Here is a 27,031-nt window from a genome sequence, read left to right on the forward strand (position 1 = left end):
TTCCTGGGACAGACAGACAGATGGATAAATGGACCAGACCAAATTAAGATAAGCTGCAGACAAGAAGAAGCATAAATGTGAGCAAAAAATGTTTACAAAAAGTCCTATACTAATGTTAACAAAAAGTCCTATACTAATGTTAACAAAAAGTCCTATACTAATGTTTACAAAAAGTCCTATACTAATGTTTACAAAAAGTCCTATACTAATGTTAACAAAAAGTCCTATACTAATATTAACAAAATGTCCAGCAATTGAACAAGGAAATACAAATTTTTATAAATTTTGTAAATATTTTTATAATCAAGACTGAATAAAATAATATAAAAGCTTAACTTTAGCCTTAAGGTTTAAGGAAGAAAAGTACAGTAAAACATTTCAAATTTTTGAAAAGATTTAGCATGTGAAGTGACCATGATTAAGAAAGACATTAACTGACCACTTATACTCAGTTAGGCCAAATGTTCTAGTTCAGTGGAAGGCTTATCAGAGTTTGCTGTGAAAGGTCACACCCTTGATCTTCAATATCAGCCATATAACCTAAATTGATCTCTAAAACATTTTATTTCCTTTGTCCAGTCATCATCAAAGCTTACCTTGTGAGAAGTACACTGACAAGGATTGTAAATCTACATTTGCAATGATCTCAGCATCTGGATTCCTTGTTATCATCTCTTTCACAGCCTCAGACAGGCCTATCCTTACTTCCTCCTCCGTAAACTTAGCATCTGGTCTCATCTTCAATTCCAGCAACACAATTATTTGAACTGGTGGCAGTGGTATACCAATAACACTTGGTGGTGTTGATGATGTTGGCATTGGTGTACCAATAGGTATTCCACCATCAGAAAGTGTGTCACGTCTCCTACGTCCTACTATCTTATCTGTGGGTGGTGGAGGTGGTGAAGTCCCATTATGTGGTGGAAGACTGCCCCCTGTTCCATTTATTGGTAGTGGTGGCAGTGATGATAGTGTAGTCAAACTTTGTGAATAGTTATTATGTGGTGGTAATGTTGATTGTAGAGGTGCCAATCTGTCTGACACATTATTTGGTGGTGGAGTACTGCTCCCTAGTCTAATAGTAGGTTGTGGTGGTGATGATGATGGTGGTTTAACACTGCCTGAATCATTATTATGTGGTGATGGAGATGGTGATGGTGAAGGTCCTGTGATTATGTCATTTACATGTACAAATCTTCCATTAGTTGACCTGAAAAATGACATACATTTTATGATGAATGTCATGAATTCAACTTCTGGTTGCTGTTTTCACACTTTAAAATTTCTATGATGAATATATTTTCCCCTTATTAACAAGCTTTTAATTCAACAAGATTCCAATGGAATACTAATGTTTTCCTGCTCGGTTGCTGAAAGAGCCAAACACCTTACAGCAAGAAAAGTAGCTCACTGTGTCCTACTTTTGACGAGTGTCAAATTATTTCCAAGAATAAAACTCAACTTTTATGAGTACATGCAACACAGATAAATAATTAATCTAATGTGAATAAGCTTCATCTATTCACTAGATTGACAAATTTAGGTGGCTAAAACCTAATTTGGATAGAGTCTTTAAGATGGATAAACAAAAATGTTTTATGACTCAGCATAAAACATTTTCATTGGCATGTAAATCAACGCAAAGACTTCATGTAAAAATCTGTCAGAACAACATTATTTCCACTAGAAATGTGATCCCTATGTCCTGTACATGTACAATACTGAGAAAGTAATCTGTATGTCTTGCCAAAGTATCATATTGAGAATATGATTCCCATGTCTGGCATGTCTATTATAGTGAGAAAGTGATCATCATGTATGTATATAATTTTGAGAAAGTGGTCCCCATGACTTCCAAAAGTATCATATTGAGAATATGATTCCCATGTCTGGCATGTCTATTATAGTGAGAAAGTGATCATCATGTATGTGTATAATTTTGAGAAAGTGGTCCCCATGACTTCCAAAAGTATCATATTGAGAATATGATTCCCAGGTCTTGCATGTCTATTATAGTGAGAAAGTGATCATCATGTATGTGTATAATTTTGAGAAAGTGGTCCCCATGACTTCCAAAAGTATCATATTGAGAATATGATTCCCAGGTCTTGCATGTCTATTATAGTGAGAAAGTGATCATCATGTATGTGTATAATTTTGAGAAAGTGGTCCCTATGTCTTCCAAAAGTATCATATTGAGAATATGATTCCCAGGTCTTGCATGTGTATCATACTGAGAAAAAACCTATCATCTCATGATCTTTGACAATTCAATTTCCATTAAGTGAGAAAAAGAATTAGAATAGGTCAGAGCTGACTCTTTGAAATAAGAAACGCAGCCATCACACAGTAATAATATCGCCTGCAGCATAGATATCAACACAAATTCATAAAATGAACAAATTATATGTCACAATTGATGACTGCAGCTGTAACAATACAAAATGACATCTATTAAAATAGAACCATGGTGCATGCTATATACAATGTGTGATTTATTTTTGGTGGGGTTAACTTTATAAACTAGAGGAAAGGAAGATACTGACCCTATGGAAATTACTCTGACTGATTCTATGTCATTACCAAACTGACTACCACTCAGAAGATTGGTCATCTGTGAATAAAAAAGCAATTTTGTCAGTTATACCTTTATTAACCATTTCCAGGCACCAGGATTTTCAGATGGACCTGGATATTCATAACCCTTCAAGTATTTGAAATGAGAAACAAAATCATGCAAACCAAAATAAATTTATCCAACATATCTAAAATCATGTGAGATACACAACACAACAGAATATGCAAGTTAGCTCCACTCATACAGTATGTGACATTTTACATTCACCACAAGCGAACCAGTTATGATGAGTTAATCTTCAATGATCATGGATGAAATGAGAAGGCCATAAGTAAGTTAATTCAAGAAATTAAATACAGTAAGTATTTCTCTATTACCCATGATCAAGCAGCATAAAGCATTCAACAAGCAGTATTATTGTCTATTCCATCAAATCTTTTCTTTACCTATTATTGATGGACTTTATCGCTATCATACAAAGACAGATGGAGAGACAGACAGACAGACAGAAGATCATCTATCATTCAGATTATGATGTGTCTCACACATTTGGTTTGAATACTAAATTCTAGAATTCTATTTTTAGGCCAAATACCCATTTTCCATATGACTTGTGTCCTCAAAGTGAACTTTCTGTTTTGTGAGGCAACAATTAAGAAAGAGAGTGAATCACACTTTGTACAATGAAGAAACTGTAATTAGTGCTAAATGACCTGTTTTTCATGCAGTCTGTGTCACCAGTCAGTGCAATCTGATCTGGTATGGCAAAATTAGGAGCAGTTTGTTGATTTGTAGAATAAAAATAATTTTATTTGTATCTTTTCGTAGAAATCTTTGGACTATTAGCAAAGATTATGTTTTTAAAATGAACACTCAAAAAGTCATTTACATAACAAAGTTCATAAACAAACTTGAGCTACTGTGATTTAAATGAAACTGTATACATTTTTTAAATATTAAATACTAATTCAAACATGGGTACCCATCTCTCTCAATCACCACAAAATTATATGATAATAAAAATACTGAGAGAAATAAATTCTTGATCACTCTCATGCATGTTAATCCAGGTCCCTTGCGTGGGTTTTCTCACCCCACCAATTTGCAGTGTATGAGATTATGGTCTTGTGCAATTATAGTAGCAACCAAAATACACAGAAGGATAAACATCATCTGGAAAATATACATGAATTTAGACTGCCTTCAGGTCTTTCCAGATCTCCAAGATGGACAGTTCTGTCTCATCAAGCACTATAGAGTGTGCAGAATCTATGTGAGCTTGACCATTTCCTGATATTATTGAAATGTGGCTGTACACTTACTTTTTCACCTATTTTGCCAACTAGTTCTGCATGTTCAGCACTGGATGGGTCTGCAAGAATATCTTTCCACTCCATGGTCAACTGTATCTTAACACTGAACAAGGATCCTAAACAGAAAGTGATGCAAGTCAAATTATATGTGAACTCTCTCAGATGAAACAAATTAAAAGGTCCATGAAGACTTTGCAAACTTATCCAACTTGATACCATTTTTAAGTCTGGGGAACAATCTGGAAAGCTCAAAATGACCTTAATTTCTAGCATGTCCCACAAGGCAAACATTTATAAAACATAGCATATTTTATAAGTCTAATACTACTGTCAGGATGTCTTATTTAAGTTAAAGTTAACAATGACCAGACTGTTATTAGTCAAAACTTTCAATACAACATTATTATTATATGCTCCAAACAATAAAATTTGAAGTTGTATTTCAAGAAAAATTTAGTGCAATTTACAAAATTTCATGCTACACTCATCCTTAGAATCATAGAAGTCCCCTGACTACAAAATGTATCTCAAATATGATTGTGTCAAATTGAATAGATTTTAGACATATACATGAACAATTCTTCACTGCCAATTGAAGATTTTGTTTAAGCTTTGATTTCATTAAAGATAAAATGGAAGGATAGGCAATTACTTCTGTACCCACCTGTCAAAGAGCACTTTAAGGGGACATCACTCTGAGGCAATATGTTGGCCATAAGTAACAAGCTACTATTCTGAAAGTTCATTTCTATCTTGTTGACTTGGCACTGGTATCCTAGACTGGCAGCTGCCTCTTGTCCACAGCGAACCAGATTCTGATACAAACTACAAAATAGAAAAGCAGTTGGACCTGTAATTAATCATCAATTGTTAAATAGCTAATTATCATTCATCTCTCAAGACAGAATCTTGCTAGAAGAAAAGCCAATCCTCTACAATATTTGTTAATTCTTGTAAATTCTCAGCTTACCTCCATTTTTGTTACTCAGTGTTGATAGAGCAGGCTTGGATCAATCATGGTATAAACATGACAAATTTTCTTTTTTAATCATGCACTGGAAACTGTATTAGCGCATCAACAGCCAAGTTTCAGATAGTGTTATAATTTATTAATTTTTAAAGAGAAATTATCAAATCAAACATTTTATCAATATCTTTCACTAAAGAGATGCTGATGGTACTCCAAATTTAAGTTCCATAAGAAGTAAAAATTACATTACTCCAAGACCAAAGAAGGAATTGTTAATATAAGAGCAAAATATGCAGACAGCAAAAGTGCAGTGAGGACAAATACAGAGCTCTTAAACTGGTTTGAAGTAAAATCTGGAGTGTGACAAGGATGCATTCTATCTCCCCATTTTATTAGTCATCTATATGGAACATATCAAAAATGAAGCAACTCCACAAGTAGAAGACCTAAATGAACTGCTGCTATCCACCAATGACCAAAGTTTACTTTACAGAAAAGACATTCAAAACTCATGTTTCTTGCCTTAAAAACATCTGTCAAAAATATCACATGAAGATCAATATAAGCAGAACAGAGACAATGGCAATAAGCAAAACAGAGACAATGGCAATAAGCAAAAGAGAGACAATGGCAATAAGCAAAAGAGACAACAGCAATAAGCAAAACATAGATAATGGCAATAAGCAAAAGAGACAATGGCAATAAGCAAAACATAGATAATGGCAATAAGCAAAAGAGACAATGGCAATAAGCAAAACATAGACAATGGCAATAAGCAAAACAGAGACAATGGCAATAAGCAAATCAGAGACAATGGCAATGAGCAAAAGAGACAATGGCAATAAGCAAGAGACAATGGCAATAAGCAAAACAGAGGTAATGGCAATAAGCCAAACAGAGACAATGGCAATAAGCAAAACAGAGACAATGGTAATAAGCAAAACAGATAAATAAATAAACATTAACATCAATAACACAAGGTTAAAGCAAGTAAAAGAATTCAAATATATCAGAACTCTATTTAAAGAATATGGAAGGAAAGAGTAATTGAAACAAGAACTCAGAAAGCCAATAATATAAATTATGACTTAACCTCTATCTTAAAAGACACAAATATACCTATGGAAACAAAAAGACAACTAATAAATACTAGATTCATTCCATGCTCATGAAAGGACAAACCTACACTTTATTCTTCTTGGCCAAAACCTGCAAATACTAAATTAAATGAGAGCTGATTACATCAAACATTTCAAGGATTTTAATGCAAACAAATAGCACAAAGGATGAAGTAGTAGTAGTAGCAGTACCTGCATGACTGTTGACTTGTGTTCTGGAACTGTCCATTAGGTATTGGAGTGACATGGGTTGCATTCATTGACATGTTAGACCGGACCATGGGAAGGTATTCTGGGCAGGTCAACGAGGCTAGTGCCACTAGTGTATTACTCTCACAAATGTCTCCCAGCTGATCCAACCTATCCAAAGCTGTACAAATAAAACAAAATCAAAGAAATTCTGCTGTGGTCCCTGCCTGGTGAGGACTCTCTCAATGAAAACACATTGATGAGAGGCTGCCTTGTCCATCACAAAAAGTATATTTTACCATTTTGCCCCCTCAAGAGTGGCCAGCTTATCAATATCAAAGTGGTGGCTAGAAAAATGGACACACTGTAATGTTAAATCAGCTCAAAATGAAATAAAATACTACTTTGGAACACCTGATAATAGAAAGAGGGCACATTCATTTCTTTGTGGTTTTTACCACCTCTACAGGGGCCCCGAGTGGCCGAGTGGTCTAAAGCACTCTCCATTACGGATCACTGCCATCTCACCTCTGTCTGCATGGGTTCAAATCACGGATTTGGCTACTGTAGGTATGTGAGAAAGCTTGCCAGTAGCTTCTCATGGGTTGGTGGTTCTTCCCGGGGTTTTCCCAGGTTCTTCCTCCACCATTAATACTGGCTGCCATGTATAGCCTATCATATGCTGAAAAATGGTGTTAAACCATACAACAACAACAACAACCTCTACAACCAAATGAAAGTTCACTGGCATTACAATAAATTGGTACACATTATGAGTAGTAGAAAAAGCAATATTTAATACTGTCAAAACTTTGGTAGACAATTAACAGTTTACAGATTACATCTTAGACAACAATTAATATAAACATAGCAAATTCATCTCTTATAAGGTAAAACCCACTTAAATATTTTTTTTTGGGGGGGGTAGCTGCAATTTTGTTTTGACCCAAAATATTTTTTGTTTTATCTCAAGATAATTATTTTTCCACATAATATCATGGACACAGTAATGTCTTATTTTGCTATCAATTAGAGCAAGATACTGTTTCCAGCTACACACATCATTAAATTGTTGTAAATAATATAATTGTAGTATATGAAAGTAAGATAGTGCTATGTCAAAAAATACTGCCAGTACAAAATATTTTTGTCGTAAAAAAAACCTCCTTCCCTAACATTGTTGACTGAACAATGACAGATCTTTATTGATGAAATCTAAACCAGCCATGTAAATGTCAACATTTCCCAATCATCGATATAATACATTTGATGTACTGACATCTCTTGCATACTGGTTATTTAAAAAGAGTTTGTATACCTTACATACTGTTAATTCCCTTTGTTTTAGTGTGTGATGGACAACTGTAATATGGGTTATAGAATATACAGCTTGGCCTTATTTCAGATGTGCAAAAAAACTTAGCTCAGTTCTTTGGACTTTGTGGACTTCAGAGGCAACTTGTGAAAAAAAGAACAAATAATTTTGCTTATATTTTGTATATTTAGGAATGCATTCATTGCAGTTTCAGAAAGCTGGTATTTTCTAACCAGGTAAAACTTGTTTTTCCTATTTTTTTATAATTGCTATAGATAGTGTATTTTAGACTAATTCAGGCTGATCTTTGGAGCACATGAGAGCAGACATATTGACAAACTGTGTGCTTAGATCATGTACAGTATCCACATATCCAAGGGAATTTCAACCACAGTACATGAAAGCAACATTGAGGTATGCCAACATTCTCTTCACTGGGCATGTTGCAAACACCAACACCATCACCTTACACATGTCACTTTCTCAGAAGTTCCTATTGTCTGAAGAGCACCCGATTTGCTGTAGAGTTAGGCAAAAAAGTCAATAAGGATTTGGGTTCATTTGTTAAACTTCTTGAACAAATTTTCAAAATTATATTTTACTTTCTTAATTTTGTGACAATTTTTAAAAATTTGTTCTGTTGTTGTTGTTGTAGGGTTTAATGCCATTTTTCAGCACACAATAGGCTATACATGGCGGCCAGTATTAATGGTGGAGGAAGAACCCGGGAAAACCACGGAAAGAACCATCGACCCACGAGAAGCTACAGGCAAGCTTTCTCACATTTTTATTTTTATTTGTCCTGTCCTAAGAGATATCTGTTGATGGTGAATAATGATTGACAATAACAATTACTGACTGCTGGTGATTTTTTTTTTAAATTCAGTATTAATAACATAGTTTTACCTGTGCACTGTGTGAAGTTGGTGACTGAGGTTGAATTTTGACCAGACAAAGTCGAGTAGTCATCTATGTATTTATTCATCAGCTGTCCTACCACAGTGTAATTACAGGTCAGGCCAGGTTCATATTTGGACATCAGCATATTCAGACACTTCACAGACAGGTAATAAACACTGCAAATATTCAGAAAACAGGCTACAGAATACATTATGACTTACCTCCACACCTATCTACTATATACTCTGCAAGCAGTGTACATGTACAATGCTCACTTTTATAATGCTGTTCAGGAGAGGTAAAAAAAATGACCCAACTTTCAAAATGAAGTGCTTATACTGAGGTTTATAACTGAACAGCTTTATAGTGAGGTTTATAGGTAATAATGATAATAAAACACAATATCCTTTATATCCAGGGTGACAAAATTAGCTAATAGCTAGTTTACATTATTACTGCAGTTACAACAAATATACAGCAAATAGGTGTGTAAATATTAAAAATCTATAAGGTTAAGATCCACTAAAGTCATACAAACTTAACATATTGTTATCACAAAGATGCATCAGTTACCATTTATAAATGGTTGCTTACTAATATATATACAGTGGTACCCAAAGATTTCTTAACATACACAGAATATTTGGCATCTTTAACTCATTGTGTGTACTCTACCATGAACTCCCTGTATTAATGTAAGTATGTACAATTCTCTGCATCTGGATGCTCATTGTGCTCAGCAGATAAATACATTTAAACACTAGGTTTATTGTTATACTCTCAACAACACATATTGTGATGCATAATCAGCATACACAGATACAGATCAATATTTCAAACCTTTGGAAATCACACACACACACACACACACATATATATATATATATGAAAAAGAGAGGGCCTAGAATTGATCCCTGTGGTACTCCAATAAAACTTTCCTTCAAATAAGAGACTACCTCTCCAACTTCTACTCCACTACTGAGATATTTTAAAAGTAACTGAGGGTTTTAGAACAGTATATGCTGATAATCTATGCAAACTGTATAGTCAACAGTATCAAAAGCTTTATGTTGCTCTAACAGTAATATCAAGGTAATTTCGTATTATCAATATTCTTTAACCAATGGTCAATTAAACCAGTGAGTGATGTTTCGCATGAATGATTTGGATGGAGGCCCGACTGACACTGGGTAATCCAATTATTTTTAATAAAAAGTCATAAAATGAATTGGAAATTTCATTCTATAATTCTGCTAACAATAGGCAGAACAGCTAAAAGTCTATAAATATTGACTCTCAATTTGTCTCCTGACTTAATAATTTGAGTAACTCTAGTTTGTTTTCAATAGCATACATTATTATTTTTTTGCCTATTACATATTCAATATACAAGTCAGTTGTTCAACAATGAAGAGACATATACTGAGATCTGCATCATTAGTGAACAGTTTTATACTGAGGTTTTCATTTTAAGTGAAGTGCTTTGTAATGAGGTTTGCAATATAAGTGATGAGCATTACAATGTCACTTCTGCATGGAGACTTGCATTATAAGAGCCAAATCCTGAGGTTTGCATTATTAGTGGCGAGTCTTACATTGATTATTACATTATCATTATTAATATTATCATTGTTATTGTTACTATTTTCCTTTATTGACAACTTATAATGAAGACTCTGCAAATAAGTACAATGTTTTCCAACCCTTTGTCCATCTTACAACCCATCTCCATAGGGCTGCATCCACAATTTCAGATCGTACTTTTAAAATATTACGCCAAATATGATCAGCCTCTCTAAATCAGAGTAGATCGAGTTGCAATTACAGAAACATGGGCAAACAGACAAATGGACAGATGCATAGATGCAAAGATGGACCTGACTGATATTAATGTACACACAAGAGCATGAATATAATCATGATAAAATGTCTTTATTCACTGACAGAAACAATTAGTTTCAAGGTCACCTGATCTCACATGTTCCTCACCTGCATTTAAGGCTGCTGTCAAATAGTGTTTTATTTCTAATTGTTACAGAAGGCTGAGCACACTCAAAGACCTCACAGGAGTAGTTTGCCATGAACATTTCACATCTAGCTGTGGGGGTAGCATTGGCTACAGTCATGTCGTACAGGTCTGAAAGGAACAAAAATGTTATATGTTTAACTTAATCAGTCTCAAAAGATCATATAAATATGCAAACCATTTACAATCATTCTTCTCTTTGCATTGCTATCTAACTTAGGATGCACTGAAAACATATTTCTTCCATCATTCTCCAATTTTATTATCATGGTAATTACAATAAAAGAAAAGGTACTCAAAATGGCAAAGTTATTGAGATGGTACAATTCACAGGGCTCATATAATTAATTACATGTAAACTATCCAGTTAAAAGTCCAGTAAAACTGAAGCTGCTGCTGAAGGTAATTTCATTTCTTCTGTGAATGTTCAGCTGTTTCAGAACTGCAGTCAATCATCTGATTTTTTTATGGGACGTTTGTTATTGGTATCCTCAGCATCCTCCAGGTCATTTGCAAGACATACCATTTCACTACAACAGTAGACTAAATGGTATATTTAGATACCAGTTCATGGCTGAACTTTACTTGTGCATCTACCAAGGATTACTGCCATTGTTGTTCTAGATTTATACACCGATTGGTAGTACCAGGAAGATTGTTGATGTCTCTAAAATATCCTTGCTGTCATCCAGCATGTGTGCTATAGGCTCAGAAACAATCTCATTATCACTGGGTTCCATTTCATAAACTGGCATCTGTATGTTAGTGTTATTTACTCCATCTATGTATGAGCCACCTAGTTCAACATTGTAAATTTTTAAGGCAATTTTAGCAACTGCAGGAACTGACCATTTAGGGACATCATTTTTGTCATCTGTAGGTCATCCCAGTCATCTCTATTAGATTGTTTGGTGGTTCTTCACATCTAGATACTGGAGTAACTAGAATGTGTCCCTTTGCCAAAGGTTTGAACAAACTCAATTATGAAGACACCTCCAGAAGAAAGAAAATATGATTACAAAATTATTTTAGCACTGCTATCAATTATAAAACTGTATTCCAAGATTTGGAGGTACTCAAAATCTTACCTTCAGTATTCTGCTTAAATACGTGGTAATTACCTAAAAAATCAATCTAATTTTTTTCAGGCAGACGTTAGATTTTAGGACCTTCTGCACTGAACAAGGTGCAACAAGAACAACTAATCAAATCTGAACCTGACATTGTCCATCAATCAAAAAGATTTGAATTGCGAACTCATGGTAAGTTAGTTTTTATTTAAGGTAGATCTTACTTTGACATCCTTGATCCAATTGTACTCTTCCTGTAAAGATTTTGTCTATTTGCGTGCTGTTGGCCTCATGCTCCTGGATCAACCTCATCAGCTTTGTATACTCACAATAGAATCCAAATTTACGGAACAACATACCCATGCCATTCACAATCCCAAAATAAGCCCTAGAAAAATATAAATCCAAAACAAATGGTATGTTACTTGCTCAATTTAAAAAGATCCAATATTGAACAACATCATATACACTTAAAAAAGATGAAATATAGTCTTCACTGCACCCCAACATAGAAAAGGAAAACCACAACCCTATGCCCCCAACCCCAATTTCCAGACCAAGACCCAACTGTTAATATTGGTTACATGTGTTTTGTGCCTTTCTACTAAAAATGCTTGTGTAAAATTTGTCTGAAAAGTATTAAAAATATTAATGTAATTGCAATTTTAGTAAATCTGACATTTTCATCTCTCTCACGGACTACAGGAAAGAGTTCAGATGTCCAAATATTTTATCTCCTCTTGCTGATGACTATCATATGAGCAACCTATGTACCAAGTTTAGTAAAATTCCACCCAGTGGATCAAGAGAAAGATTTATTAACAAACAGAAGGACAAGGAGGTCACAATATCCCTGACAAGTTTTAAAATGCATCAGCATAAGGTACCATTCTTAATATACATCATATACAAAAAGATAAAAACAAAACTAGATTTGCATATTTAAAACAAGTTTACCCCCAATGATGAAGAAAAAGTCAAATTCCGCATATAAAACAGTAAGATGACTACCACATTATACACCTGTCACATGTTTTAAAATCTTCCAAGTTGACACAAGGAAGGCATGGTTAAGTAAAGTTTATTCACTATCAGGTCTCAATGACCTGGATCTGTGGTCACACTATGTGACCTTGAAATAAACTTCATGTGCAGAAAAAATTATTTCATTCTGACTTGCCATGACCATAACTTCTGTCATTAAGACCATAACTTCTGTCCACAAGACCATAACTTCTGTCCACAGGACCATAACTTCTGCCCATAAGACCATAACTTCTGTCCATAAGACCATAAGTTCTGTCCTTAAGACCATAACATCTGTCCACAAGACAAGAGCTTCTAAGAGTTTCTTAATTACCCAAAGTTTCATCATGGAACATACTCTATAACAAACATTATTCTATAAAATCCTATGGCCATAATGATCCTGACTATGACCTTTTGACATCTAACAATCAATCATCCTCTGTCAGATCTTAAGTGTAAGCCCTCCACAAAAGTTGGTCAAGGTACATGACTTGAACTAAAGTCAGGATGCAAAAACACATTCTTCTTATTTTGGTTAGTAACCTTAGTTTTTGATCTTTTGACCCCAAGAATAATATGTTTATCTCTTACCCAATGTGTAAGTCATCTGCAACTTTGGTACAGTACACTGACAAGAATTTACTTTCTTTCAATCACAGTGACCTTGATTTCTGAGAAGCTTCTTCCTTACCCATTAACTGAACATAAAGTTTGCTTCACATCTGACAAACAACAAATGTTATTGTGTGGAAACAATTCTGCTTCTTTTAGTCAGTGACTTGGTAGTTTTTAGACAAAAAACTGATTGGTAATTCCTATCCCCAGGTGCAATCCATCTACATAGTTTGGTCCAAGTATGTCTTGAACAACTAATCTTATTGTACCAAAAACCATTTCCCCCCTCTCAATCACAGTGACTTTAACCTTTGGCCTTTCAATCACAGAATCTAAGTCCCAAACCCATGTGCAAACCATCCACAAAGTTTGATGACTGTAGATGGCAGAGAATCCAACTTGTTATGCAGAAACTAATTTGGTAACAGATAGATGGACAACATAACAACATAAAATAATATAACATAACACAATACACTCTGCCTTATGACAGGTGTGTCAAAACGACAACCACCAAAATAAATCAGCTCATAAATACAATTATTATAGTCTACCTCAAGTGGCTTTATCTTAATCATTGAAAATGTTTTTGTTCAAAAGATATAAAATGAAACTGTTAAAAAATTGTGCTAAAACTGAAATTGGTGGCCTGAAAAGCTAATCAGGTCATTTACTTGTGACCATCGTAAGGTGTATAAAATATCATGGTTCCAAGTTTATTAGTTTTCTTCTCTTATTGCACTATAATGGACTTTTGATGGATATGCAGATGAATGGACATATAGACATAGAGATGCATGGACATACAAAACTAATGATGTATAGACATGTAATGATACAGATTATAGACATACAGACATATGAAATGATACACAACTGCATCAAACCAACATTCCCTCTACTTTTACTTCATTTTAGGTAATATGCTTCATTCAATTTTTTTAAAAATTGTAGGTATTGTATGGAAAATTAAGTTCTCAGATTTGTATTTACAATTTTATATTTTATGATTGAAAACTTTTGCATTGTTCATAAAGTCTTACTTCACAGCAGAAGATAAAAAAAACTGAAATAGATAATTGAAAAGGAACACTTTATGTTCAGCTGTTTCCCAAGGATTTGCTGTTAGAATTTAAACTCTCTTGGCACTCATCCAAATTGTGCTGCTTTGAGATCTACATGCTAATATGAAATAACTGTATACAAGCAACTCATTATTTCACTTGTATCCCACTTACCCACAGTGCATACTACCAGTCTGAGAAGCAAATACATGTAACTGCATCTGGCAGGCATGGTACTTGATGTAATATTGAATTATGGGAATGCTACTGCAAATGGCCTCCTCACTTAGGCTTGGGATCCTGGCTTGCAGTGTATCAAGGTTTAATCCTTGGCCTACAATATAAGTATTCAAAAAATTTAAAATTCAGTTATGCTGGCACTACAAGACTTGGTCCTGGCACACAGATGGTAAAGAGTACAAAGTGTCACCTTGTTTCGGACACCATTTTCATAAAATGTCAAACCAACTCTAAATGTGAAAAGTTTAATCAGCCCATGCAACATTAATATTAGACTATTTTAAATTGAACGTAAGGACATTTAAGTTTTATTTGCTTTATAATAATGATGATCATAAATTGTAATGATCTCCAAGACCCTGGAACAAGGGTATATAATATTAAAAATTACAGCATGTGGCTTTAATGAGTTGAAGCTAAATATCCTAAAGCAAAGGTGATCCAACATGTTCAACACCATCTTTTACCATTACACTCATAAAGCCTACATGGTCTTATGAGCAAAGACCACAAAAAATGACCATGGGCCAGAAGTTTGACCACTCTGTCCAAGCATAAGCAATATCATTATGAGACAACCTAAAGGATGATGTACAAACCTATTAAATATAACGCAGCTATAGCACTAATATATACGAACTGTCATTAGACAAATCAAGTACCAGACAGCTATGAATATGCCTTAGTAATCTAATACATTTGATGGACAAATAAATTAAAGGCTAAACAAAACATCTTAATCTTGAAGATAGACCCCCAATGTTGTTTGCAAAACACCATCTTATAATGGTGTACGAATTTGGTACCCAGTTTCATCCCTTAATCTCAGATCAGTTGAAAATTATAGAATGGAAGGAAGTGTATGACAAAAGAATCTAACTTGAGACCTGACATTTGGTACACCCTCCTTCTAATGACCTGCAATACAGTACACTACACATCATCTGACAACATAGAAATTAAAGAGAGAATGGAAGGTGTAACTGAAAAATATATATTGTAACTGGAGACTTTGTCCCTCTAAATAGAAGCCAAAAATGGTACATGACCCTTTCCAGTGTTCATACATAGATTTGCCAAGTTGCATCCCTTCATCTCAAACAGCTTGCATTATAGCATAAAATGGAAATTGTGTCTAAATCCTTACAACACTCACCTGAAATCTTGATCATAAAGATTGAACCGCAGTTGCATCATTAATTCAAATGGTAACATTTTTGAAATTATATTCTGACTGGCTTAACTTGAATGATTTATTTTATGACACTATGATTGACTCCAGGACCTACCAGCTGACACTATTGCCATGCTGTGACATAATATTACATAATATGTGAACAACTAAATCAAGTATTGCCTTCCCCCTTGTGAACTGGTGTGTATAGTGCTGTTATATGTGTGCTCTCCTAAAATCTTGTCTGGTGTGTATAGTGCTGGAATAGGAGTGCTCACGATATAAAATCAATAGCTAACTATTTCATTGACAGAACACACTAGCATTAAGGTTTTATTGTAGCATTATCAATAGCTTACAGATCTATTTGAGGATCTATTTCATGTACAAAAAACACTAGTATGAAGGTTTTATTGTAGCTTTATCCTTAGCTTACAGATCTGCATGAAGGTTTTTCATTTCATGTACAGAAAACACTAGTATTAAGGTTTTATTGTAGCATTATCAATAGCTTACAAATTTATTTGAGGGTTTTCCATTTCATGTACAGAAAATACTAGTATAAAGGTTTTATTGTAGCTTTATCCTTAGCTTACATAACTGCATGAGGGTTTTCCATTTCATGTACAGAAAACACTAGCATTAAGGTTTTATTGTAGCATTATCCATAGCTTACAGATTTATTTGAAGGTCTTCCATTTCATGTACAGAAAACACTAATATTAAGGTTTTATTGTAGACAATATAAAATTATCCATAGCTTACAGTTCTGTATGAGGGATCTTCCACTTGATGTATAGATAACACTAGTCAAGTTCTGGAGAATGGTGTTGTGTATAGCTCCCATTTTACACTGGTCCTTTCCTGCCAGCATCATGTGAAATGCAAGACACTCTAGCAAATCTCCATAGGCCCTGACATATAATAAAAGCACAGTTTAGCATTTTTAAAAATTCACAATATGAAAATATTAGTCAATCCACATTGAGTGCTTTAAGAATCAACTTGTGTGTCAAAACCTAATGGCAATCCTACAAATACATTGTTGTATTCTAGACAGCTCCAAATTACCAGATCACATGTTACAACAATCTGGTTTATATTCTTTGAAATGACATATTGTACATGACATTTCAGCAAACTGGAGAAGCTATAATCCAATCAATTAATGTGACAATTTCATAGCAGCCATCCATACAGACAGACATCAACTTGCAGTGGCCTTAATGAGAAGTGGACATAGAGAAAAGAATGACTTTGTCCTGTAATTTAATATATTTTGTGTATAATCAATCTATACAAGGCATTCCTTTGTGACAAAACTTTCATTGTTGAGTTGCATAAAGTATTTTAGTGAAATGTACATTTTATGAAAAATGTATATTAGAAACAAACACTGTAATGTTTGAAACCTTATCAAACAATAAGAATGCTTGTTAATTAATTGTGTTTTAAAATTTCTGACATTAAAACAGTGTTCTTTAGCAAGCGCAAAACCAATCAAAATGTTTGCAAATTACAAACAATGTCTAATTGTCCTTCATTGCTAATGGTGTCATTACTGACTCGTAAAGCTTTCAAAACAACTTTTTATGTACCAATGATTTATTATCTAACTTAGGATATAGTTCCATGTTATCACATAGAGCACAGCTTTGCAAATACCACTCACAAAATATTAATTTGCATTATGGTTCAATTCCAGTATCAAAAACAAGAAAAGAGAGCCTGTCTATTTTGTTGAGCCTATCTGCTGTGTTATCCTCTGTAGAAAAATTTGTGTAATTGTCTTAAAGGAGTGAAAGTTATGACATATTTAAACAAAATTTTGAAGTCAAATGGTTAAATCACTCAAGCATGTTTAAATTGTGATAAATTAGAAATTAAGATTCTTTACAAATATAGAAAGTTAATAGATGCTACTCTTTCCACTTTTATGACACATATTAAAAGTAATTTACACAAGTCAGTGTGTATCACTGTATTTGTACAGCCTGATAAGGTAATTTACACAGGTCAGTTTGTATTACTGTATTTGTACAGCCTGATAAGGTAATTTAAACAAGTCAGTGTGTATTACTGTATTTGTACAGCCTGATAAGGTAATTTACACAAGTCAGTGTATATTACTGTATTTGTACAGCCTGATAAGGTAATTTACACAAGTCAGTGTGTATTACTGTATTTGTAAAGCCTGATAAGATAATTTACACAGGTCAGTTTGTATAACTGTATTTGTACAGCCTGATAAGGTGATTTACACAAGTCAGTGTGTATTACTGTATTTGTACGGTCTGATAAGGTAATTTGCAAAAGTCAGTAAGTATTAATGTATTTGTACAGCCTTATAAGGTTGTATACACAGGTCAGTTTGTATTACTGTATTTGTACAGACTGATAAGGTAATTTGCACAAGTCAGTAAGTATTACTGTATTTGTACAGCCTGATAAGGTAATTTGCTCAAGTCAGTAGGTATTAATGTATTTGTACAGTCTGATAACGTATTTGCACAAGTCAGTGTGTATTACTGTATTTGTAAAGCCTGATACAGTAATTTACATAAGTAAGTGTGTATTACTGTATTTGTACAGCTTGATAAGGTCATTTACACAAGTCAGTGTGTATTACTGTATTTGTACAGCCTGAAGGAAAATATGGTCTTTAAGATTCAGATATGATATGTGAAATAAAAATGTTTTCAAGTCAAGTTTTCTCTAACTTATATTTTAGAAAAGTTGTTTAAGACATAAATATACAACATACTTCTGAGTAGAAATTAGTATATTAGTCACTGTCTTTATAATAAAACAACTGTAAGGCTGCCTATACAAAATCATCTATAAATGGCATTTTCAAAAATATATCTGACAAAAACAAAACTGATTTTGCTCTCAACTATGTCTAGTCAATACAAAATCAGAATTTCTGCATTTATTTATCAGTTCTATCACTGTTCATTGTACTGGAGGCGTAAAGATGTCCACCAGAAAGATGTCCATGTAATGAAGTGCTGGTTATTGCTATGTATATTTGATTTAATTTATATTTCATTTCATTTAATTGTCTGTTTGTTAGTTTTAAAATTATTTTTTTATTCCATTACATGCTATAGTAATGTAATTGTTTTTACTGGAATTTGACATTTTCCAGAAATTAGTTTGACCTGTTTTTTTTGTAAACACTTAATAATACAACTTTGTATCTTTATGCTGACCTAGTTCCTAACATTGATCCATCATTAGTAACAGAGGAAGTCAACAACAACTTTTTTTTATTTTCCTAGTCTGGATTTATAGGGTGGAATCAAGGATGTACTGGGTTTATGTGACTTTTTACATGTAATAGCCTTATTTTCAAATTCTGATTTTACCAGAATTTTTGTACAGTAGTCAGGTTTAATACTGATGTTTTGAGAAATAATCTCAGTTGGAATTTTAAACACTTAGATATCAAGATGGGTTTTTTTTGTGACCAGTTGGAGTTCAGTTTTGATTTTTCTTCAAATATTTGGATTCTAAGAGATTAATTCTTTTCCCTGGAGAATATTTAACAGATTAACCCTTGGAGGTTTTTGTCATTTTCATCTGAAATTCGAGTAAGAAACACATTTTGAAAGCTATTTCTCAATACATCTGAAAACACCAACTTCCAGGTGATCTTCTAATAACAAACTGCCTAGTTGTGTTAGAAACATTGTTTTTCATTGGCTATTTGGCTCGCTCATGACCAGAAGGGTAAAAGTTGTTTGCTTAACAGACCCATTATTTTCATATTGAGACCACTGTTTATTCCAAATGCCCATCTTATCCTGCTTTTTGCAAAGGTTCATCTGTTTGTTTTCAGTTCATACCAGTTTGCCTTAGATCTGAGACTGAAAAGTCTAAAATCCAAGCACAAAATTGGATTCTGACCACATGCGAATTTTGGGTAGAAAAAAATCGGGTCAAAATAATGAGGTTTTTCCCTCTGTATTTTGTAGTGCAATTAGAAATTCCAGATTATTTGGTATCATTGTAGAGCTACATCTGTCTACCTTTCTATAATACCACCCACTTTAGTGTATCATACATGACCTTGATGCTACAGAGCGCAGCAGTAGGCTACTACCTCCTGCCACTTAAACTCGTCACCAGGGGTTAATGTGTTAAGTACTCATACAGAATTCTAGGACAAAAAGTGCTCATACAGAATTCTAGGACAAAGACACTTATTGAAATTTTATTCATAATTAAAACACTGGAATATTATTTCCTGTGGTACAAAAAAGAACTGTAGACTCATCATTCCTATACTGGCTATGTTATACGTCATCACCTTCCGTTTTGAATATTCATCGGGACTCGAACTCAAATTCATTAGAACATTATATTACTAGGAATAATAATTTTGAATTCTTGGATTATTCTTGGATTATTTTTGGATTTGATTCTTAAAACCGTAAGTTTTTTTTCTCCATTTTTACCTTGTTTTTCTAGGGAAATAAATTATTTGTTAAATTTGACAAAGCATGTTGTCTTCACTCTTTTCTTGTTACTGTTTATGATAGCCTAATCACATAACATTATGCTACGTTGATTGGTTGATCACATTGTTACCAAGCTTACAAAGGGTCAATTAAAATCCACCATTAATGTTTCCTCTTGTCAAATCTTATTTTACTAGATGCAATGAAAAGCCCCAATTAAATTTTCTTATGAAAAATACTGAACATTATAGGGGTTTTCTAGACTTGACACTTTTGCAGATAGAAAGTACAATATCTCTTGTTACCCTACTCTAGCGTAAGGTCAGGTACAGAATGGGATACCTCTTGTTACCCTACTCTAGCTAGTGGTCAGACAGTGTAAGATATCTTTAGTCACCCTACTAAATGTAGTAGTCAGACAGAGAGTAAAATATTTCTTGTCACCCTACTCTAGCTAGTAGTTTGATAGAGAAACAGATATCTCTTGTCACCGGACTCTAGCTAGTTGTCAGACAGAGTAAATTATCTCTTGTCACCCTACTCTGGCTAGTAGTCATATACAGAATGGGATATTTCTTGTCACCTGACTCTAGCACGCAGTCAGACATAGAGTAAGATCTCTCTTGTCATCCAACACCTGCTAGTGGTCAGACTCTCTGTCTGTTAAATATCTCTTATCACACAACTTGAGTAGTGCTGCTGCAGTGCCTTCCTTTTATAATACTGTGTCCTCACCTGCAAATCTCAGATTCTGCAGTCTCAGGATTGTGCATGACTCCCAGGGGTGCTGAGCAATTGCCTTGAAGAAGCATGGAAAATGTATCTATTGGGCAAAAAGATCCTCTCCCTGTAAAATAATACATTTATCAATTAATGGCCATATACCTCATTATATATATATATATATATATATATATATATATATATATATATATATATATATATATATATATATATATATATCTAGCAAACTTAGTACTAAAGTACCTAAATAGTAATGTTCCATGCTCTGTTATAAGTAATATAATAGCAATGTGTAATCAAGTTCTTGAATGTAAAAAACATAATGCAGGCTCCTGTTCTTCCATTTATTCAGGATCACATTTCCCTTCCTTAAATTTCATAAAGTCATTTTACTGCTTTTCTCTATTTTTCTGCAGCATAATTAAACTAGAAACAGCTCTATTGAGATTCAAGTACATTAAACATCACTGTATGTGCTCATGACTGCTTGATGCATTTCATAGCCATGAAGAGCCAGATAAATCTCAAGTTTCCAGGGATAGGGAGGAACCCCGGGGTCTGCTGCATGTATTTGCTGAGTAAGTGTATATATGATTATAGAGTGGTATGTATGTATGTATGTATGTATGTGTACGTACGTACATATGTATGTATGCATGTGTGTGTGTGTGTGTGTGTGTGTGTGTGTGGCATGTTAGTACAATATGGATTATGGATTTTTAAAAGATAAGTTCATCAATGTAAAGCTAAAGACTAGTGAAACCCCTTCCAAATAACATAATCATCTAGAAGTATTAGCTAACAAATAAATATAAAAGATGCTACAACACTTTACAAGGTATATAAATAAAAAGAGAAAGTTAAAAAATATAAATTGCTCAAAATACATGGTCTAACTTATAATATAAACCACTTTCCATCACAAAGACCAATATTATCTGTTGTGGCACATCATCTTAAAGTTTTGTAATGGAGTTCACTTCAAAAAACCTTTTCTGTACAGGATGGATGTTAATTTACATTATACAGGGATCAACAAATGCACTCAGGTCATGTCTCACCCTTCAGAAAAGATGCATATGGGTCAGGCATGTGTCCTAACATGATTGGCACAATACCACCTCATCTCTGTTATTTCTTCTATATGATGGGTCAAATGTTACAAACTGTGTTTGTGGCATTTTCACTGCACATATTTTATCAAGTATACATGTCATGTCAATTTATGAGGTGGAGATCTCATTAATTTTCAAGTATAACCCAGGGGTTAATTCCCTAATGGTAGATATGGGGTCAAGATAAGTTGCAAGCATAACTTTTTCTATTCACCCAAAAGTAAATTGAATATAGCTATATGGTGGCCATCTCAGCTGTTTCCAAGTCATGATGCAAGTGTAAAGTCCCTATAGCTTGAGATGAAAGGTAGGTTCAGTGTATAAATGTACCATGCCATGTACAGCTATAGGTCGGGCTATAAATAGTTTCCATGTTATCAACCAGGCTCACAAATGATGATAGTTTGCATGTAGTATCAAAACACAGTGACATAGTTTTGACTGAAGTGAATATGATTCTCATGAAGCAAATATTGTGTCAAGGCCACTAGCATTTGCAATATACATCATAATGACCTAATTTTGACTTAAATGTACATGTACTCTTTGTGATACATCTTATACCAAGCAGATAAGAGTGTCTAAGGAACCCAGCAAAATGCAAAAGTTAATGTTGGTCATAGTAATCTTTTTTTCTGTCTGATGGATTAGCACCTCTCATGATCCATCTGTAAGTCAAGTTATATATATATATATATATATATATATATATATATATATATATATATATATATATATATAGTGGTACAGCACCTCAGCACAAATGTGGCTATATTGTGCCAAGAAAAGGTCAAATATAAAATTAAATTGCACAACAATTAGGAAAAATAAACCTAACTAAATGAGTAACCAAGCACAACAACATAACACGGAAAATGTAAAATGTATATAAAATAACAGACAAAACAATTAAAATCCATAAACATGATTGATATTTCTTGTATATACTGCATTCTCTTAAAAACTCCAAGATTTTCTCAGATGATATGTCCTTGCACAGTTTATTCAAGCAGTTCCTGTCAAAATACACTGTACATCTGTCTCACATGGTGGAAATCGACATACTTGACAAGTTATATAAAACTGAATGCAATAGTGTCAGAGAAGCCAAACTTTACTCAGTGGTAAGCAAAAATCACTACAGTGTAAAATATAGGTTACAGCAACCTTGTTTTCACTAATGGTTTTAGTAGCTTCATGAACATTTATAAACCAGATCATTAAAGCTGGATCGTTATACCAACATACTAGAATGGAACCATATCACACACAACTACCTGTTATGCAATCTTAACTGTATCAGCACATACAAAATCTTAAAATTCTAACAATTGTGCAACTTGTCATCAAAATATTTGTTCAGCATGGATTACATAAAAAACAGCTGTTTTATATAGTAATCAGCTAATCACACGCTACAGAAAGTAAACACAATCAACTATGTGGAGTTAACTTCATGGTTTCTCATCAATCTGTACAGTTGATGGTACAGCTGGAGTGTTATCATACTTTTGGTAAATGAAATATACTTTAGTCTAATATGGCTTATATTAGGCAAAAACAAAGGAAATTTACAGATAAATACTTGAATATCATTAAATGTGTCTCATCAATACATACAATGTATTGGAAGTTGTGTATCGTGATATTGTATTGTACTGGAAGTCTCAATACCAAGCCTTACAATGAATATGACTCTGCTGCTATGTATATTTAATTTGTATTGTTTGTTGGCTTTTCTTAATGATTATACGTTGTGTATATATGGAATTTGTACTTGACTGTGGCCAAAGTCAAGGTTATAGTGTACCAGACCAAGAACAATTATTTTGTATGTAACATAATACATAGCTAATGTTCCTGTATGATTGTGAAGAAATTATTTAGGTCATTATCAATGGAGGTAAACATGCTTATTTTTGGGTCTGTGTATAGGAATTAAATTTCCACTTGTTGACAACACTGAATGTTTTGTAAAAGAGACATTCTGGCTGTATTATTGTGTCTTCGTTTTTTTTAAATAATGTTGTTTAATTGAAAAATTACTGATTCTAGCATTAACATCTAAAACAGAAAGCCTTATTGTTGTGTTCAGTTTTTCATTGGGTGGATTTTATTAACTCAAATTATTATTCATTGGAATTATAAAGTGTTAAATAATATTCTTAGGTGTAGCATTAGTTTGGAAATACAGTGAATTCATACAAGACCATTTTATATTGTGTTACTGTAATACATCCAAAAACTGTTAGCACATCATCACAATCCAAGCCACTTGCACATTAGCATGTTGTTAACTACAGGCACATCAAAACATTCAATATTGGAACTTATTTGGAATATCACTGGAATTCAATTCTATTTTGGATTTAGTTCACAATACTGTAAGTTCTTTTAAATTTTCACTTTTTATTCTAGGGAAATTAATTATTTTTTTAATTTTACAAAACATAAAAAGACCATCAAGTGATAACACTATAAATATCAGTGTCTTAGAAAATGATTTAAATGCAAACCCAATGGATGGACAGATGGACAAAAATATAAATCCATAAGACAGAATTGGTTTACAATTCAGAAAGAAATCCAGCAGTGTCACACAGCCTGGCACCACAAGAGCTTCCTCTCTGAATATAAATAGAATGTCCCAACTCCTCACTGAAACCAACAAACACAATCATCATAATAATCACACTCTATTTCTTCTTCTGCCTCTTTTCCACATTTTTGTTGGTTTCATGGAATACATTTATTACCAACAATCTTCCCAAGAATCAAACAATAGACATACCTGGACAAGATTCTGGATCAAAGCCAGTATAAGCTTGAACATATTCCTGGACAGCTGTCTTGTTTACTCCTGCCATCAACAGAATTTCCTCCATTTTAGACAGCAAGGTCATTCCAATGTCATCTTGTGAGCATGTTTTTCCTTTGGAGGTACTAATAAAGTTTGCCACACATTCAGTTGTGGAAAAGGCAGCGCTGCAAAATGGCCAAAACATGAGTAAAATAAGAGAATCCCAGATGTCATGCAGGTAGTGTCCCAACGTTTTTTCTCAGGTGAAAAACAACAACATTCTGCCTACTTCATGTATCTTTTGATTATTAGTTTCCCATAATGACAATGTTTGTATGTCTCCATTAAATATTCCAAAAAGCAGAAGAAAATGAAATGTGTTCATGGAACACAAATGCCCTACCAATGATAAGAGCACTAATATAGCAGACTTGTAATAGAACATTTTGGACTATTTGGGATTTAATTCACAATACTGTATGTTCTTTCTAAATTTTCAATTTGTATTCTAGGGAAATAAATTATTTGTTGAATTTTACAAAACTTGTTGGTTTTCACTCTTTTTTATTACTCAGTTTATGACCATAGAGTCATAGTACAACATTTGGCCTAAATAGTTTGGTGTTTCACCACATAAAAGTATACATGACTTATATCTAAATGTCTCAAAAAATGTAACAAAATACAAGTCACTGGTGGGTGGGACATTAACAAGAATTTAGTGTTTTATCACAAAGCTTTAAGAAACTGTAATCCTGATGTTGCTTAATCAGAGTTCCTGAAACAAATGAATGTTTCAGACGTGTCCATGAGATAAAGGGTTTTGAGTGGCACATACCCAAAGCGACTGGACATCACAGTAGTTTTCAAATACCATTAGATCAAATTGTTTTTAATCTGTTTATCCATTAAACTGCCCACAAAATACCTCAATCAAATAAAACTCAAATATCACTTTAAGGTCTAGTTTACAAATTGTTTGCCGAGTGGTCTAAAGCGGTCTCCATTACAGATCACTGCCATCTCACCTCTGTCTGCATGTGTTCGAGTCTCAAATTCAGCCAATGTGGGTATGTGAGAAGCTTTCCAGTAGCTTCTCGTGGGTCGGTGATTCTTTCCAGGTTCTTACTCCATCATTAATATTGGCCGCCATGTATAGCCTATCATGTGCTGACAAATGGCATTAAACCCTACAACAACAACAAATTGTTTCTATATTAGACAATCAATAAAGATGTTGCAAACAAAGCCTAATTCTGAGGTCACTTGGTCTGGTTTGCAGTTTCTTTGAAAGATTATCAGCAGAGATATTGCTGGCTAAGCCTGTTTAGTCAATGTGCTTTCCAAATTGTTTAAATACTTTACAGCCACCAAACACAGAGGGAAAGAAGTCTGAAAGCTAGTCTCCTGAACTTATCAAAATTCCTATGACTGAATGACTGATTGCTGGTCTGTAGTATAGAAATTTCATCTGTCCTTCGCTCCCCATGGTTAGGCTCACAGCATATCAGCACATGATATCTCTTCAGGATTCAGGTGGACATGTTAGTTTATTAATGAGCAGTAATGAGCAGGTAACAACTGCATGACTGTAGAAAATTCAGGTGAATAAGCAACTTTCTGAGTGTGCAGGTAACAACTGTATCTCTAGATTAAGGTAAACATGCTGCTTGGTGAATGTTAAGTTCTAAAGTTGTAAAGGTCAAAATTGTTCAGCTGATTCTGACCTGCATAAGTCTGCCTGGACTTTCTCCAGCCTCACACTACAGCCCCCAAATTTCCAGGCCTCTTCCATCAACACTAGATCAGTGCATGGGTCACCAGCTACAAGCAAATTAAAACTTTATCACAAGATGCTTACAACAACCATTCACAATTAAATTTACCTGCATAATTATTCATAAGATATTGTTAATCATTAGTCTTTATATTTTATGTAATTATAAAATGTACCCAATACTAATGAGACATATTGATTTATAAAATATCAACTTTTTCATAGTTTCTAAATTTCCTGGAATGAATTAATAATAATATTAAAAGTGATGACAACATTTTGGGAATTCTTTCGGCCAGGATTTCTAAAGTATCTAACTGAAATTGTGTTTGTACATGTCATAAGCCACCACTGCCCACTGCAGCCCCAAAAGATTAGGTCTCAAAAGTTCACAAATTTTAATGGAAATGTGGTTCCATTAGCATAATAAATCTACTCATGTTATCTGGTACATATACACATAAACATATGTTACATTTTATTTGGCTAAGTTCCTGATTTTTGTGTAATAGTGCTAACCAGCTTTTC

General features: G+C 33.7%; 1 protein-coding gene across 1 annotated transcript in view; it reads right to left on the minus strand.

Annotated features, from left to right (window-relative positions):
* LOC149770119 (uncharacterized) overlaps window positions 1-26,524 on the minus strand; it is a gene marked incomplete at its 3' end in the record, with an annotated part of 180,151 nt that extends 153,627 nt beyond the window's left edge. The window contains exons 1-14 of the mRNA XM_089949358.1: window positions 26,454-26,524; window positions 24,718-24,911; window positions 20,803-20,914; window positions 16,367-16,515; window positions 14,362-14,521; window positions 12,656-12,799; window positions 11,704-11,867; window positions 10,373-10,520; window positions 8,390-8,559; window positions 6,172-6,349; window positions 4,556-4,716; window positions 3,901-4,007; window positions 2,547-2,614; window positions 597-1,210 (exon numbers count right to left, since the gene is read on the minus strand). Of these exons, the coding sequence (XP_089805484.1) occupies window positions 597-1,210; window positions 2,547-2,614; window positions 3,901-4,007; window positions 4,556-4,716; window positions 6,172-6,349; window positions 8,390-8,559; window positions 10,373-10,520; window positions 11,704-11,867; window positions 12,656-12,799; window positions 14,362-14,521; window positions 16,367-16,515; window positions 20,803-20,914; window positions 24,718-24,911; window positions 26,454-26,521 (2,437 nt within the window). The remainder of the gene's footprint in view (window positions 1-596; window positions 1,211-2,546; window positions 2,615-3,900; window positions 4,008-4,555; window positions 4,717-6,171; window positions 6,350-8,389; window positions 8,560-10,372; window positions 10,521-11,703; window positions 11,868-12,655; window positions 12,800-14,361; window positions 14,522-16,366; window positions 16,516-20,802; window positions 20,915-24,717; window positions 24,912-26,453) is intronic.
* Between the last annotated feature and the right edge of the window lie 507 nt (window positions 26,525-27,031).

The sequence above is a fragment of the Sinohyriopsis cumingii genome, unplaced genomic scaffold (assembly GCF_028554795.1).
Source record: "Sinohyriopsis cumingii isolate HCF-2022 unplaced genomic scaffold, ASM2855479v2 utg002682l, whole genome shotgun sequence".
NCBI classification, from domain to species: domain Eukaryota; kingdom Metazoa; phylum Mollusca; class Bivalvia; order Unionida; family Unionidae; genus Sinohyriopsis; species Sinohyriopsis cumingii.